Below are 17,002 nucleotides of genomic sequence, written 5' to 3' on the forward strand. Positions count from 1 at the left end.
CATCCCTACCTTCCGGGGGCATCATGATAACGTTTAATAGCCTTCTTACATTGGCCACCAACTGCCTTCCCTTAACAAACCCCGTCTGGTCCTCCCCTATAACGCCTGGATCACAATCCTCAATCCTGGAGAACAAGATTTTGGCAAGCAGTTTGGCGTCCAATTCATCAAGGGTATCAGCCTGTAGGTCCCACACAGCTCCGGGTTCTTGTCCTGCTTCAGGATCAGCGGAATTGTGGCCTGTGACATCGTAGGGGGCAGCACCCCTCTCTCCCTTGCCTCATTGAACATCCTCACCAACAACGGTCCCAATATCCCAGAGACCTTTTTATAGAACTCCACTGGGTAAACATCTGGATTGCATGGCTTTCAGACCCTCCACTATCTCTTCCAACACGATCAGGGCCCCCAGCCCTTCTACCAGCTCCCCATCCAGCTTTGGGAAATTCAGTTCCCCTAAGAAGTGCCTCATCCCCTCCGGCCCAGGTGGGGTTTCCAACCCATACAGCTGACTGTAAAAATCCCTATACGCCTTATTCACCCCTGTTGAATCTCCAACATGATCCCATCTCCATCATTTACTTTCCCTATCTCTCTGGCTGCCTCCCTCTTTCTAAGCTGCTGTGCAAGCATTCTGCTGGCCTTCTCTCCATGCTCATAGATTGCCCCCCTCACCTTTCTCAGCTGCTCCATCGTCCTCCCTGTGGTTAACAAGCCGAACTCCGCCTGTAGCCTCCGTCGTTCCCTTAAAAGCGCTGCCTCTATGGGTATCCGCATACCTCCTATTGATCTGTAGTGTCTCCTTTACCAGACGGTCCGTCTCTGCCCTGTCTATCTTCTCCCTATGGGCCCGTGTCGAGTTCAGCTCCCCTCTGACCACCACCTTCAGTGCTTCCCAGACCACCGCTGTTAAAATTTCCCCCGTGTCGTTGACCTGCAGGTAGTTCTGAATACATTTCCTCAGCGGCTCGCACACCTCCTCATCAGCTACAAGTCCAACATCTAGCCTCCAGTGCGGGCGCTGGTTACTGTCTTTACTGACCTGTAGGTCAACCCAGTGCAGGGCATGGTCTGAGATTGTGATCGCTGAGTGCCCAGTGTCCACCACCCCCGTCAGTAAAGTCCTGCTCAGAATAAACAAATTGATCCGGGAGTACACTTCATGCACGTGTGAGTAGAAGGAGAACCCCTTCACCCTCGACTGCCCAAATCGCCATGGGTCCACCACCCACCCCCTCCACCCCCGCCCCACCCAGCCTTTTCTCAATCTAATCTGGTCAGTTACTCTAAGGTGCGTCTCCTGCAACATTACCACGTCCGCCTTCAGTCCCCTCAGATGCGTAGACACACGTGCCCTCTTGACCGGCACATTTAACCCGTCTACATTCCATGTGATCAGCCTAGTTGGGGGGCTCATTGCCCCACCCTTCGCCAATCAGCCATTCCCTTTTTTGGGCCAGCCTCCAGCCCGTGCTCAGCGCCTCCACCGGCCCGTCCCAGGCAGCCCCCACCCCCAACCACCTCTCTGTCCCTTAGCACAAGTCCCTCCCTCATCTGCAGAACATTTCCCCCCCTCCCCCCCAGTAACAACACAATATAACTCAACCCCTTTGAGAAACCTAACATATGCACACTCCCCACTACGCTTCCGTGAGCTAGCCCGCCAAGCTGGCTTGGTGGCCTCCATCCCTGGCGCTGGATAGTCTCCCACCTATTGTTCCCTCCCCACCCTCCCACACGTTCATACATCCATATTCCAATGACAAACAATCCCAACACAATTGCCCGACAGAAAAAACAGGAAGAAAAAAAAAACGCTAACAAAGATCAAGTAAGAGATCCAAAATCTAAACAATCTATGTTCTATGTTCTAAGCACATCTCCATCCCCCAACAGTGCAAATGGAAATCTTAACTCACTCAGCTTTGCCGCTGGTCTCAAATCAATATAGAAGGCCTTACAGATAGCTTCCATAAAACGAAAAATGAGAAACTTTTATTTTTAAAACAACATGAGCATTGCAGCAAAGTTCAAAAGTTTTCAGTCCACCACCAGTCCTTTCCTTTTCGCGAAGTCCAGCGCGTCCTCAGGTGACTCAAAATGAAAGTGCTGTTCCTCGTACGTGACCCAGAGACGGGCCGGATACAACAGTCTGAACTTCACCTTTTTCTTAAATAGGGTCGACCTGATTTGGTTAAAGCCCGCTCTTCCCCTGGCCAGCTCCGCACTCAGGTCTTGGTAGATCCGCAGGATACTGTTTTCCCATTTACAGCTCTGTGTCTGCTTGGCCCACTGTAAAATGCGCTCCTTATCCAAGTACCTGTGGAATCTCACCACCGTTTCCCTCGGGGGGGATCTCCCATTCACGGCTTCCACGCGAGTGCTCTGTGAGCTCTGTCCACCTCCAAGGGTCGGGAGAATGCCCCATCCCCCAGCAGCTTCTCAAACATGTCCGCGATATATGCCCCAGAATCCACTCCTGACCACTCGGGGAGCCCAACGATTCTCAAGTTCTGCCGGCGGGACCTATTCTCTAGGTCGCCCACCTTCTCCAGGAGCTTCTTCTGCTGGTCTCTCAGCATCCCCACCTCCAACTCCACCGCAGTTTGATGTTCCTCCTGCTTAGCCAGCGCCTCTCTACCTTCTGGATCGCCCGATCTTGGGCGTCCAATCTGTCCAAACCGCTCAATTGACTCTTTTATCGGGTCCAAGCAGTCTCGTTTCTGCTTAGCGAAGCCTTCCTGAATAACTAGCATCAGCTGCTCTGATGGGTCGACAAGCCTGAGGTGCGGTCCTCTGTCATGTTATCTCCTGCTGCATCTTCAGCCCAAGCCTTCTCTGTCTTTCTATTTCTGCCTTTATGAGCGGGAGCCATCAAATGTGCGACTTACTCTTTCATTGCCACCATCGGAAGTCCCTTGAGGTTAATTTCTTAAAGTGACACATGAACGGACGCCATCTTTTATGAAACCCTTCCTCATTCCCTCTAAAACTAAATTTAACCTTATTGGACATATTTGTTGTGTAATTTAACGAATAGAAAATTGATAAAGGAAATGTAATCAATCATGTACATGGAGTTTCAAATTAAGTTTGATAAAGTGCCGTCTAACAGGTGTGCTGATACAATTGAAGCACTCGGTATAGAAGAAAATGATGGAAAACAAAATAGAGATTTATGAATGAGCTGCCTGTTACTGCTAGCCAGCTCGATGGAAATCATGCCCAATATTGGGTGGATCTCAGGCCTCAGCATTCAGCCACAGGGATCAGGGTTGTTCCCTGCACCCAAGATATGTTGAAAAATAGGTGGACCTGAATTTCAAGAGCATGATACCCTTGCTGAAACAGTGACAGAATCAACATCCAGAACCTTCGAAAGAGAAACGGATAATTCTTTGAAAAGAAAATCTATAAAGGGTATGTATAAGAAAAGACTGGGAGAAAGCAACTAAGATTTCTGTTTTGAAAAATTCAACGAAGAGAAACATTTCTACCTATTCCAAGTCCCCAGCTACTCTTCTTGCATTGCAAACACGTGAATACAGATCAAGCATCGGCATAGTGATGCATTTTCAGATTGAGAAAGAACGTACCTTTACAAATTTGGCAAGATAATGGTTGGCCTCCTTGGTTTCCTCTTCTGCTTCTTTGAATTTTCTGTAAATTAATTCTCCCATAGTTGTCACCAACATTTCCATTGCATTATGAAAGGATGATGGAAACCTGTCGGTACGCTTTAGCTAGGCATTTTAGAGAAAAGTAGTGAATTGTAACACAATGATTTGCATATCTTCTGACGTAAAGTCTACTAATATATTTATTACATTTTAAACATTTGAAGTGACATTGAATTATTGCCCCTTATTAATGGTTACAATTATGGAGGTTGGAAGTCCTCGCTATAAGTTGTGAGCTGGTAGATCCCAGAAGTGGATTATTTTCCTTGGCTCAGTGATAAACACCAATGTTGCAATAGGGGAGCTTGTAACTTTGGAGAGAGGAATAATGATCGGTTATACCATACTTGTGTAATTGAGACAAATATGATATTTCAAAATATTTGGCGGGATTTAACTAAACGGGATCAAAGTCCCCTAGCAAACGCGTCTAACCGTGTATTTCCCGGCACTTGCAACGGCAAGAAACACAATGCTATCTAACGTCATTTGTGTTAGATAGGGGGCATGAGCAGGAAACTCACTGCCAAGGCTGCACATGGCCCCATTTTGTACAGAGGAGCTCTGCCCGTCCTAACTCCACAGTGTCGTGAGAGATTGGGATGCCATTTAAAATAGCGGCCTGATCTCCGGGGCCCCTGAAGCGACACGACTCCCCCTAGCCCCAGTACACTATGGGACGTCCCCGCCCCCCTACGCACCCCACCCAACATCTGTGCATTGCATCCCCGGTGAGGTATCAACCACGTACAAAATGCCAGCTTGGCACCTTGGCAGTGCCAACCTGCCAGATGGCAGTGTACAGTAAGAAGCCTTACAACGCCAGGTTAAAGTCCAACAGGTTTGTTTCAAACACTAGCTTTTGGAGCACTGTTCCTTCCTCAGGTGAATGAGATTGCAGTGTGATCTGACCTTGGCAGTGCCAGGCAGGCACCCAGGTGGCACTGCCAGGGTGTCAGGCCGGCAGTGCCTGGATGCCCAGGAGGCAGCAGCTGTGCCAGGGTACCATCCTGCCCAAAGTATATGCTGTCTCGCTTTAATATGCAAATTTGCTAAAAGATGAGCAGGATTTACATTGCAATGTCTCACGAGACCGCGTTAGATCTCGATTGGCATTGTGAGCCGGTAGATCCCAGAAGTGGGGTCTCTCGGCTTCTATCGGCTATGGTGTAACGCTGTGTGCTGCTTTTCGGGTGCAGCATGGCATCCGTTGACATCCAATATTTCACAACAAATGGCTTCTATGCTTCCCCTATCGCCACATAGTCCTACCTGCAGTTTCTTGTCATCATCAACCAAATATTGCGCCATTGACTTAGTAACAATTTCAAAGAAGAACCATGAATGCTGTAAAGCAATAATTAGATCATCAGAAATCTTCAGGAATTATAAAAAACATAAACAACCTGTGAAATGGCAAAACTTCAGGGTAGAAACATGGAAGTTGGTCAAACCCCATATCAGAGGGTATCACTGATAGTTCATTATACTATCTGACAAAGTGTGTGCATGACTTTAGAAACAAAAATCAAAGAAGAAAAATATATGTATTTTGCTGTCAAGGATTGCAGTGGAATTGTAGCTACAGTGACATTAAATTGGATCAACAATACATATAACCTGATCTTAATTCTGTTGGCTTTCAACTGATTATTTTGCTTGGACACCAAAGAACAGTGAACAAAAGCTTTAAAGCTGTGAAATGTTGCTGAAGCCGATGGTGCAAGAGAGATGCACATGATTCAGCTGAAATGAAACTGAATTAATTGCCACCTTTACAGACAGCTAGTTCTGCTCCTCTCATGCTAACAGACAACAATAATTCCTTTCGAGCTAGTTTCCCAATAATAGAACAGCACTCACTTTAAACAAAACTAGTAAAAGACAGGAGAAAGCACAAAAGGGTATTTAAGTTAATGATAAAAATATTAATCTGTTTGATTTCATTTTAATGGTCTGGGGTCAGTGAAACTGTATTTACAGAAAAACGCGAAGAAGAATGCTCAATACAATTTAATTACTTTTTATATGAAGGATTATATTTTTTTAAACTAAGAACATGAGTCAAGGAAAAAGATAAATATATTTGGACCGTTAAATTTGCTTTCTTGACAGGTGACGGAATGTATTCAAACAATAGTCAATTTGCCACGGTAAAGAAAATAAGAACAAAATAAATCTTTGGGAAATTTTTTCCCAGACTCTGATAGATAATAAAGAAAAATGTCTCATGTCACAATCCATACTATAATCATGCTAGCCAGTTAGATCCTAAGGATGAGTAATCGGCAGCAATAGAAACAATTTCACACATCAAGTCACACATTGAAGGTGGTTTGTGGAAGGGCTGTTGTCAAGTGACAGTTAAACCCAAAACACTTTGTCAGTGTTTCCCACCCTACCTCCTCCTCTAACCAAAAAAAAAACCATGGTCGTTGGGAAGTGGGAGCAGGGGCCTGTCGTGAAGGTGAGTGAGTGCCTTTAAATTTGCTTACCTTTCAGCGGGAGCAGGGTTTGAGGGAAAATCAGGTAAGCTCTTCCTTTCTTTTTCTTTTTCTTGTTTTTTTTTAAATCTAGAGGTGATGTCAGGGAAGGCAGTACAATGCTCCTCCTGCAGAATGTTTGAGGTGAGGGACGCCGTCAGTGTCCCTGCTGATTTCATCTGTGGGAAGTGCACCCAACTCCAGCTCCTCAAAAACCGTGTTAGGGACCTGGAGCTTGAGCTGGATGAACTTCGGATCATTCGGGAGGCAGAGGGGGTCATAGATAGAAGCTTGAGGGAGGTAGTTACGCCAAAGAACAAAGATAGATGGGTGACGGTGAGAGGGGCTGGGGGTAAGCAGTCAGTACAGGGATCCCCTGTGGTCGTTCCCCTTAGTAACAAGTATACCGTTTTGGATACTTGTGGGGGGGACGACTTACCAGGGGTAAGCCATGGGGTACGGGCCTCTGGCACGGAGTCTGTCCCTGTTGCTCAGAAGGGAAGGGGGGAAAGGAATAGAACATTAGTAATTGGGGACTCAATAGTCAGGGGCACATATAGCAGATTTTGTGGGAGCGAGAGAGACTCACGTTTGGTATGTTGCCTCCCAGGTGCAAGGGTACGTGATGTCTCGGATCGTGTTTGCCGGGTCCTTAAGGGGGAGGGGGAGCAGTCCACATTGGCACTAACGACATATGTAGGAAAGGGGACAAGGATGTCAGGCAGGCCTTTAGGGAGCTAGGATGGAAGCTCAGAGCGAGAACAAACAGAGTTGTTATCTCTGGGTTGTTGCCTGTGCCACGTGATAGTGAGACGAGGAATAGGGAGAGAGAGCAATTAAACACGTGGCTACAGGGATGGTGCAGGCGGGAGGGATTCAGATTTCTGGATAACTGGGGCTCTTTCTGGGGAAGGTGGGACCTCTATAGACAGGATGGTCTACATCTGAACCTGAGGGGCACCAATATCCTGGGGGGGGGGAGATTTGTTAGTGCTCTTTGGGGGGGTTTAAACTAATTCAGCAGGGGCATGGGAACCTGGATTGTAGTTTTGGGGTACGGGAGATTGAGAGTATAGAGGTCAGGAGCACAGATTTGACTTCGCAGGAGGGTGCCAGTGTTCAGGTAGGTGTGTCTACTTCAATGCCAGGAGTATACGAAATAAGGTAGGGGAACTGGCAGCATGGGTTGGTACCTGGGACTTCGATGTTGTGGCCATTTCAGAGACATGGATGGAGCAGGGACAGGAATGGTTGTTGCAGGTTCCGGGGTTTAGGTGTTTTAGTAAGCTCAGAGAAGGAGGCAAAAGAGGGGGAGGTGTGGCGCTGCTTGTCAAGGACAGTATTACGGTGGCGGAAGGATGCTAGATGGGGACTCTTCTTCCGAGGTAGTATGGGCTGAGGTTAGAAACAGGAAAGGAGAGGTCACCCTGCTGGGAGTTTTCTATAGGCCACCTAATAGTTCTGGGGATGTAGAGGAAAGGATGGCGAAGATGATTCTGGAAAAGGGCGAAAGTAACAGGGTAGTTGTTATGGTAGACTTTAACTTTCCAAATATTGACTGGAAAAGATATAGTTTGAGTACATTAGATGGGTCGTTCTTTGTACAATGTGTGCAGGAGGGTTTCCTGACACAATATGTTGACAGGCCAACAACAGGCGAGGCCACATTGGATTTGGTTTTGGGTAATGAACCAGGCCAGGTGTTAGATCTGGAGGTAGGTGAGCACTTTGGAGATAGTGACCACAATTCGGTGACCTTTACGTTAGTGATGGAAAGGGGTAAATATCTCCCGCAGGGCAAGAGTTATAGCTGGGGGAAGGGCAATTATGATGCCATTAGACATGACTTAGGATGTGTAGGTTGGAGAAGTAGGCTGCAAGGGTTGGGCACACTGGATATGTGGAGCTTGTTCAAGGAACAGCTATTGCGTGTTCTTGATAAGTACGTACCAGTCAGACAGGGAGGAAGGGGCAGAGCGAGGGAACCGTGGTTTACCAAAGAAGTGGAATCTCTTGTTAAGAGGAAGAAGGAGGCCTATGTGAAGATGAGGCGTGAAGTTTCAGCTGGGGCGCTTGATAGTTACAAGGAAGCGAGGAAGGATCTAAAGAGAGAGCTAAGACGAGCAAGGACGGGACATGAGAAGTCTTTGGCAGGTAGGATCAAAGAAAACCCAAAAGCTTTCTATAGGTATGTCAGGAATAAAAGAATGACTAGGGTAAGAGTAGGGCCAGTAAAGGACAGTGGTGGGAAGTTGTGTGTGGAGGCTGAGGAAATAAGCGAGATACTAAATGAATACTTTTCGTCAGTATTCACTCAGGAAAAAGATAATGTTGTGGAGGAGAATGCTGAGACCCAGGCTATTAGAATAGATGGCATTGAGGTGCGTAGGGAAGAAGTGTTGGCAATTCTGGACAAGGTGAAAATAGATAAGTCCCCGGGGCCTGATGGGATTTATCCTAGGATTCTCTGGGAAGCCAGGGAAGAGATTGCTGAGCCTTTGGCTTTTATTTTTATGTCATCATTGGCTACAGGAATAGTGCCAGAGGACTGGAGGATAGCAAATGTGGTCCCTTTGTTCAAGAAGGGGAGTAGAGATAACCCCGGTAACTAAAGGCCGGTGAGCCTCACGTCTGTTGTGGGTAAAGTCTTGGAGAGGATTATAAGAGATACAATTGATAATCATCTAGATAGGAATAATATGATTAGAGATAGTCAGCATTGTTTTGTGAAGGGTAGGTCATGCCTCACAACCCTTAGCGAGTTCTTTGAGAAGGTGACTGAACAGGTAGACGAGGGTAGAGCAGTTGATGTGGAGTATATGGATTTCAGTAAAGCGTTTGATAAAGTTCCCCACGGTCGGCTATTGCAGAAAATACGGAGGCTGGGGATTGAGGGTGATTTAGAGATGTGGATCAGAAATTGGCTAGTTGAAAGAAGACCAAAGGTGGTGGTTGATGGCAAATGTTCAGAATGGAGTTCAGTTATGAGTGGCGTACCACAAGGATCTGTTCTGGGGCCGTTGCAGTTTATCATTTTTATAAATGACCTAGAGGAGGGCGCAGAAGGTTGGGTGAGTAAATTTGCAAACAACACTAAAGTCGGTGGAGTTGTAGACAGTGTGGAAGGATGTTGCAGGTTACAGAGGGACATAGATAAGCTGCAGAGCTGGGCTGAGAGGTGGCAAATGGAGTTTAATGTAGAGAAGTGTGAGGTGATTCACTTTGGAAAGAAAAACAGGAATGCGGAATATTTGGCTAATGGTAAAATTCTTGGTAGTGTGGATGAGCAGAGGGATCTTGGTGTCCATGTACATAGATCCCTGAAAGTTGCCACCCAGGTTGATAGGGTTGTGAAGAATTTCAGTAAAGCGTAAAGCGTTTGATAAAGTTCCCCACGGTCGGCTATTGCAGAAAATACGGAGGCTGGGGATTGAGGGTGATTTAGAGATGTGGATCAGAAATTGGCTAGTTGAAAGAAGACCAAAGGTGGTGGTTGATGGCAAATGTTCAGAATGGAGTTCAGTTATGAGTGGCGTACCACAAGGATCTGTTCTGGGGCCGTTGCAGTTTATCATTTTTATAAATGACCTAGAGGAGGGCGCAGAAGGTTGGGTGAGTAAATTTGCAAACAACACTAAAGTCGGTGGAGTTGTAGACAGTGTGGAAGGATGTTGCAGGTTACAGAGGGACATAGATAAGCTGCAGAGCTGGGCTGAGAGGTGGCAAATGGAGTTTAATGTAGAGAAGTGTGAGGTGATTCACTTTGGAAAGAAAAACAGGAATGCGGAATATTTGGCTAATGGTAAAATTCTTGGTAGTGTGGATGAGCAGAGGGATCTTGGTGTCCATGTACATAGATCCCTGAAAGTTGCCACCCAGGTTGATAGGGTTGTGAAGAAGGCCTATGGTGTGTTGGCCTTTATTGGTAGAGGGATTGAATTCCGTAGCCATGAGGTCATGTTGCAGCTGTACAAAACTCTGGTATGGCCGCATTTGGAGTATTGCGTACAGTTCTGGTCGCCTCATTATAGGAAGGACGTGGAAGCTTTGGAACGGGTGCAGCGGAGATTTACCAGGATGTTGCCTGGTATGGAGGGAAAATCTTATGAGGAAAGGCTGATGGACTTGAGGTTGTTTTCGTTAGAGAGAAGAAGGTTAAGAGGTGACTTAATAGAGGTATACAAAATGATCAGAGGGTTAGATAGGGTGGACAGTGAGAGCCTTCTCCCGTGGATGGAGGTGGCTAGCACAAGGGGACATAGCCTTAAATTGAGGGGTAATAGATATAGGACAGAGGTCAGAGGTAGGTTTTTTACGCAAAGAGTGGTGAGGCCGTGGAATGCCCTACCTGCAACAGTAGTGAACTCGCCAACATTGAGGGCATTTAAAAGTTTATTGGATAAGCATATGGATGATAATGGCATAGTGTAGGTTAGATGGCCTTTAGTTCCCACCGACTTCCCATGTCGGTTTAACATCGTGGGCCGAAGGGCCTGTACTGCGCTGTATCGTTCTATGTTCTATGTTCTATGTTCTAAATCATTCCCTGACCAACTTCACTCCATTGCAAACTTATTCAGCACCCTTGTACAGGATTTCTTCAATTTATCAATAATTGCTATTGCTTAATGTTTATTTTACGTATTCACAGCTCTGCAAAGGAAGAAAAAATCCTTTAATTGCTTAACTTGATTGAAGGAAATTTAATGCTACATGTTTGTACTCTAATACGTCACCAAAGGAATCAGCATTCAGGAGAAACATCTCCAAATTGTATTCAAAAACTTTCAAGATGCATCCAATATTTGTTTAAATTTGATAACTAGTGTGCTTAAAATGGATTTGAATCCTAGATGCCAATCAACCCACAGAATTGTTCCGTGGATTATATCTGAATATATTTAAATTATGATGACACAAATACATTAACAAAAACATTTTTTGCACTTACTTTTAGCAAACGTTTAACATCTGTAGCATCAGTAGCTGTGAGGACTTTGGTTATGCCTTTTAAAATCTCTTCATGAATTGTTCGCTGTTTCAATTCAGAAACTTCGGCCTTTAAAACAAACTATATAACAAATAAATTAGTAGGAGAAATATCAAGTCCTCTATAGTTGGCTTCAAGCACTAAATAATAGCTACAATAAACTATGCAACAGTTAATAGACATGTTCATGATGAATCTCTGAATCTTATTCGAAGTATTGAGCCTAGCATGTCTATCACGTTTGACGGTATTACACATGTAACATCTGTGCCACAGTTGCACCTTAGTGGCCACAATATCATGGGCCAGACTTTCCAATTCTCTGCTCCTCATCTGCCAAATCATTTGATGGATGGAAATCATCAAGTGGTGAGCACAGAAGGGGAATCCAACCTTAGATTCAGGCATGAACTTGACAGGAACCGTGAGAATCTTAGAAAACCATCTTGGTTAGAAAAAACGGTAGGTCTGGTTTCTTCCAAATTTAATAACCCAAGAATACTTCAAAATCAAGAGGTGAAAAGGAGGGGAAAATGTAGTGGTGAAATTATTAGAATTAAAAGTCCCCATTGGTTGTGAGCTTCCAAAATCCCCTGGATTCTAGATTGAAAAATCCCAAATAAATACCTCTATTCAACAAAGGAGGGAGACAGAGCAAGAAACTTTCGGCCAGTTAGCCTATCATCTGTCAGTGGAAAAATGCTAGAATACATTAAGAAGATAATAGCAGGACATTTAGAAAATCATAATACCATCAGACAGAGTCAGCATGTTATGTGAATGGCAAATCACGTTTGACTAATTTATTAGGATTCCTTGAAGGAGTAACCAGCATAGTAGATAAAGGTGAATTTTAGACATGGTGTATTTGGATTTCCAAAAGGCATTCGCTGAGGTGCCACAACAAATGTTATCAGAAAAAATAAGAGCTCGTGTGTAGCAGGCAACATGTTACCGTGGAAAGGGGATTGATTGGCTAACAGAAAGTAGACTGTAGGGATAAAACTGTCATTTTCAGGTGAACATGCTGTGTCTTGTGGAGTACCACAGGGATCAGTGCTGGGGCTGAACTGTTAACAATCTATGTTAATGACTTGGATGAAGGGACCAAATGTTACATTTGCTGATGTTGCAATGATGTGTAGGTAAGTAAGTTGCGAAGAGGATATACTCAGTCTACTGAGGGTCAGAGTTAGGGTAGGTGAATGGGCAAAGATCTGGCAGATGACGTACAATGTGGGAAAATGTGAACTTGCCCACTTTGGCAGGAAGAATAGAAAAGCAGTATACTATTTTAATGGGGACTGGAGAACTTGGTGATACAGGGGGAACTGGGTTTCCTGGTATATGAATCACAAAAAGTAAGTGTACAAATACAGCGAGTGATTAGGAAAGCAAATGAAATGTTGGTATTTATTGCAAAGACAATGTAATATAAAAGTAGGGAAGTGTTGTTACAGCTGAAAATTAGCGAGACCAGGGCTGGAATTCTCTTTTCCCGCTGGTCTTGCACTCCCGCCCACAGGTTTCCCGACACTTGGGGTGGCTTCAATTGGAAATCAACAAGTGTTGGGAGGAGAGAATCCCGCTGCCAGCAAATGGTGTGCTGCCAAGAAATATGCGACCGGGGGACCAGAATATCCAGCCCCAGATCTGGAATAATGTTAATTGTTTGTTCTCCTTACTTAAGAAAAGATAAAATTGCATGAGATTCAGTTCAAAGAAGGTTGACTCAGCTGATTTCCTGGGATGAAGGGTTATTTTACGTGGAAAGATTGAACAGGCTGAACCTATATCGTTTGGAGTTTAGAAGGATGAGAGGTCTTAATGAAATATATAACATTGAGGGTACATGACAGGGTGGATGCTGAATGAATATTTCTCCATTCGGGGTGTCTGGAACTAAGGGACACTGCTTAAAATTAGGAATCTCACATTTAAGCTGGAGGTGAGAAAAATTCATATTCTCTCAGCGATCATTGCTCTGTGGAATTCTCTTTCCCAGAGAGTTGTGGGGGCTGGTCAATTGAATACATCTGAGGCTGAGTTAGGTGGATTTTTTGATCATTTTTGATCAAAGGAGACAGAGGTTATGGAGTACAGAGAGGAAAGTGGAGTTGAGGTCACAGTCAGGTCGGTCATGGTCTGTCGAATATTGAAGCAGGCTCGAGTGGCCTACTCCTGCTCCTAATTCTCATGTTGTGAACTGGCCTCTTCTCAAAGGGAGGACCCAGGATTTTCAAGAAACTTTGAAAAGATTGGAAAAGGACCAAAGTGTATGGTCAAAGACACAATGGGCACAATTTAACGGCCGTATCCCACTGGAATCGGAATGGGATACAGCCGGTAGATACCTCTCCCGAGGTTCCCAATGGTCATTAGGCCTTAGATCTCGCAAGACGTGATCTGGTGGGCAGGATGCAGTCTCGCTAAGATAAAAGAGCTTAAAAGCTCACTTAGGCATACTGCTGCCGGATTTAACAGCCAGCCAGCATCCATGGGCCTCACCGAAGAGACCCCAGTCTAGCACCGTTTAGCACTGGTCTCCACAAACGGGAACCGAGCAGAACAGGTATTGGGGGGGTCTCCAAGGCAATCAGAGGCCCCGGGTGGTCGGAGGGGGGTGGGGTGGGGGGGGTGGGTGGAACAAGAGATTGGGGCGGCATTTTCTTCCTGCACTGTGGAGCTCTGTTCCTCGGAACGCCTCAGTGCAGGATATGCCGCTAAGTGCAGCCTAGATGGGGCGTGCCTTCCCGTTGCTGCGCTACAAGTGCCAGGAATGACCCTTGATTCCCCCCACGGAATGATCTCTGTTTATTTTTGTTAAATCGAGCTCAAAATTTCATTCGTAAGATATGTTGTGATCTGAGCCAACACCTATAACGATAAGATGCTCAAGCCATTTATGGGAGCATATGACAATATTGAACTCACGAAGATGCCAACGGCAGATTTCAATTTATTAGGGAAACGTGTGAGAAATAATGAAGAGTTTTTCAAAGGCTGGAAGCATCCCCTCCCTCTGATCCTATATGCAGCCATTCACCCTTCACCAAAGTGAAGTTTAATGGCTGCTTATGTTATTTTCAGACTCCCCTTCTAGTGAACCCCCAAAGCCAGGGCTTAAGCAAGGCTGAGAAAATCATTGAGAAAGATTCTCCGTCCCGCCGCATCCGTTATCTGGTGTGGCGCACCCCCACCAATAGCGGGATTCTCCATCCCAGCAGTCTGCCAATGGGGTTTCCCATTGTGGGCACCCCCACACCGTTGGGAAATCCACGGGCTTACGTGCAGTGCTGGCAAAACGGAGGATCCAGCCCATTATGTTTTCAAACAACGAGGACACATAGATTTATACCTGTACGTGCTTTCTGAATAAGGAAATACCACGACAATGACATGGATATGTTGTGTTAAATCTTTAATTGTACCTTAATATATGAGCGGAGGTGGATGTCTAATTGTTGTTCATGGCACTTAGCAACAACATCAACAATAGCCCTTAGAAATAGAAAAGAAGTATTTTAGCACATAGAATGGTATTGCATGCTTTGTTTTAAGGCCTTTATGACCAGATCTTTCTAAACAGGTACAAATGCCTATTTTCATTTTGCATCTCTCATTGATAAAATAGCCAGAGATGGCATGGATTAGACAAAAATAAATGTGTTAAGTTGCATTGAGAGTTTATTTTGGGGTCAGGCCACTGCAATTAAGGATAAAATCCTCAAGTTTGATTTTCATTTCACCCATAATTAGCATGGTTCAAAACTAAATTTTAATCTGACTTGTGTTACCACCGATAAGAAAGTTCAGTGGCAGAATTCCCCATCGGCTGGATCCTCTAGGCTGCTGGCAGCGCACCCACGCCTATTCCAGGAACACGGCTGGCAGACTGGAAAATCCCACCATCATTAACAATTCAAGGTATTCAACTTTGACAACATGTACTGCTTCTAATGCCCAAGTGATTACACAAACCTCTGTGATCATTTCACCAAGACAGGCCCAATGACCCAGATGGCAGATCTATATTGGCATTTATCAAAATGACCTCCTGCAGATTACATGTGGTTTCCAACGTAGCATTTCCGCATGTGGATTAACAATCAATGACATTTACTTAGTGTCTTCTTTCAGCGAACTGCAGGTAGTCAATGACTTCTTACAAGTCCTAACATTATTGAAATTTAAAAGTCTTCACATGGTCCTGAATAATGATGACATTTCAAATATGTCTATACAACTGTTAGACTTGCAAGGGAATTGGACTTGACGCCAACTGGTTGTAACTCACTGTCACAATATTGTCACATCTATGTCAATGAGTGGAATCTATTGCTCTTAGGATCGCAACGTGTCACGAACATTTACGTGCCCAAATCACACTCCCAACTGTCATTGTGCCTACCTGGGAGATCTTCCAATTAAGAAGTGGCCTCTGGGTCTGGCATCCAATTGAGGATAGTAGATGGGTTCTTAAAGTGACAGGCCCAGTCAGAGGGCCTACAGCTTTCGGCCATGGGCACTGCTGCTGTCAGAGGAGAAATACAAGGGCACTTCCATCTTGAGGTGTGCAGAGAAGATATATTTAATTTAGTAGACTAAACAATGGCCACAACTGTCAGGTATCCCCTCTGGAAGGGAAAACCTCTCCACAGGATGGCTGGTGGCACCAGCCGTGGCCTGCTTGATGGATTCAGCACCAGTGGAGGGGTCAGGGTGGGGGTGTTGGGGGGGGGGGGGGTGAGTATGTTAAACAAGAGGCTTTGCAGGCCACCCAACCCAGCCATCGGCAATCCATCTGCAGGCTCCTTCCAGGCTTGGCCTTCAGCAGTGAGCCTGTCCCCTACCAAGATATGCCCAATCAGCCCAGAACTGTACATTTTATTATGCAGATGGAATACCTCCTGTGGTAGTATGACTAGGGCGACTATGGTACCTGGGAGTGTGAGCTACCATTCGTGGAGAAGGCTCGCTGCTCATTGGCCCAAGTGTTTGCATTTCATTGGTCGGAACATAAGGTAGCTCCGCCCAGTTAGGCGGAGTATAAGAACCCGTGTCTCCTAGCAGCCAGCCTTCTTTCTGTACTCGAGCTGCTGGGGAAACATCTTGTTGATTAAAGCCTTCAATTCGGACTACTCCTTCGTTTCAGTAGTTATTGATCGCGCATCACCTCCTGCTGGAAAATAGACTTTCCAGGTACTGACCCACTTCCAAGTGATCTTCCTGGAGGCAGGAACATGTCAGAGAAATTCCTCCTGGTGTCACCTTGACATCTTTCCTGCAGGACCAGGACCACCTAATAAGTCTAATAATTTTTGTTTGCACCAGCTCAAACCTTGGTTTCTTGCTTATAACCAGGGAGTTTATTGGCATTGGTATTTCCTGCCCCTAAACAACATCTTGCAGAGTGATTCTCTTTGATCTGGACCAAAACACTCAGTTGTTCCATTTATTAGCTTAGTTCAGCGAAATTTAGTGATGGCTAATAAAGAAACAAAGAATATCACCGTCCGATCAGGAGTCTATCAAGAAACATCTTAAACATTGTTATCGTGCCTCCGTCCACTGGCAATGCATTCTGGGCACCCATCACCCTCTGAGTGAATAACTTTCCCCGCACTTCTCCCCTAAAATTTCCCCTTCACATCTTGAACCTGTGCCCCCTTATAATTGAGTCTTCCACTTTGGGAAAACGCTCCTGACTATTCATCCAGTCTACACCTCTCCTAATTTTGTAGACCTCAATCAGGTCCCCCATCTGCCTCCGTCTTTCCAACAAAAACAAGCTGAATTTATTCAACCTCTCTTCATAGCTAACATCGTCCAGACCAGGCAACACCCCG

General features: G+C 45.3%; 1 protein-coding gene across 9 annotated transcripts in view; it reads right to left on the minus strand.

The window, feature by feature from the left end:
• Positions 1-17,002, minus strand: part of dock10 (dedicator of cytokinesis 10) — a 409,277-nt gene that overhangs the window by 99,341 nt on the left and 292,934 nt on the right. For all 9 annotated transcript variants that reach the window (XM_038815256.1, XM_038815259.1, XM_038815258.1 and 6 more), the window contains 4 exons: positions 14,585-14,654; positions 11,115-11,234; positions 4,953-5,027; positions 3,597-3,743 (listed from right to left, as the gene is read on the minus strand). In XM_038815256.1, the coding sequence (XP_038671184.1) occupies positions 3,597-3,743; positions 4,953-5,027; positions 11,115-11,234; positions 14,585-14,654 (412 nt within the window). The remainder of the gene's footprint in view (positions 1-3,596; positions 3,744-4,952; positions 5,028-11,114; positions 11,235-14,584; positions 14,655-17,002) is intronic.

This window comes from Scyliorhinus canicula, chromosome 13, assembly GCF_902713615.1.
Source record: "Scyliorhinus canicula chromosome 13, sScyCan1.1, whole genome shotgun sequence".
NCBI lineage: Eukaryota > Metazoa > Chordata > Chondrichthyes > Carcharhiniformes > Scyliorhinidae > Scyliorhinus > Scyliorhinus canicula.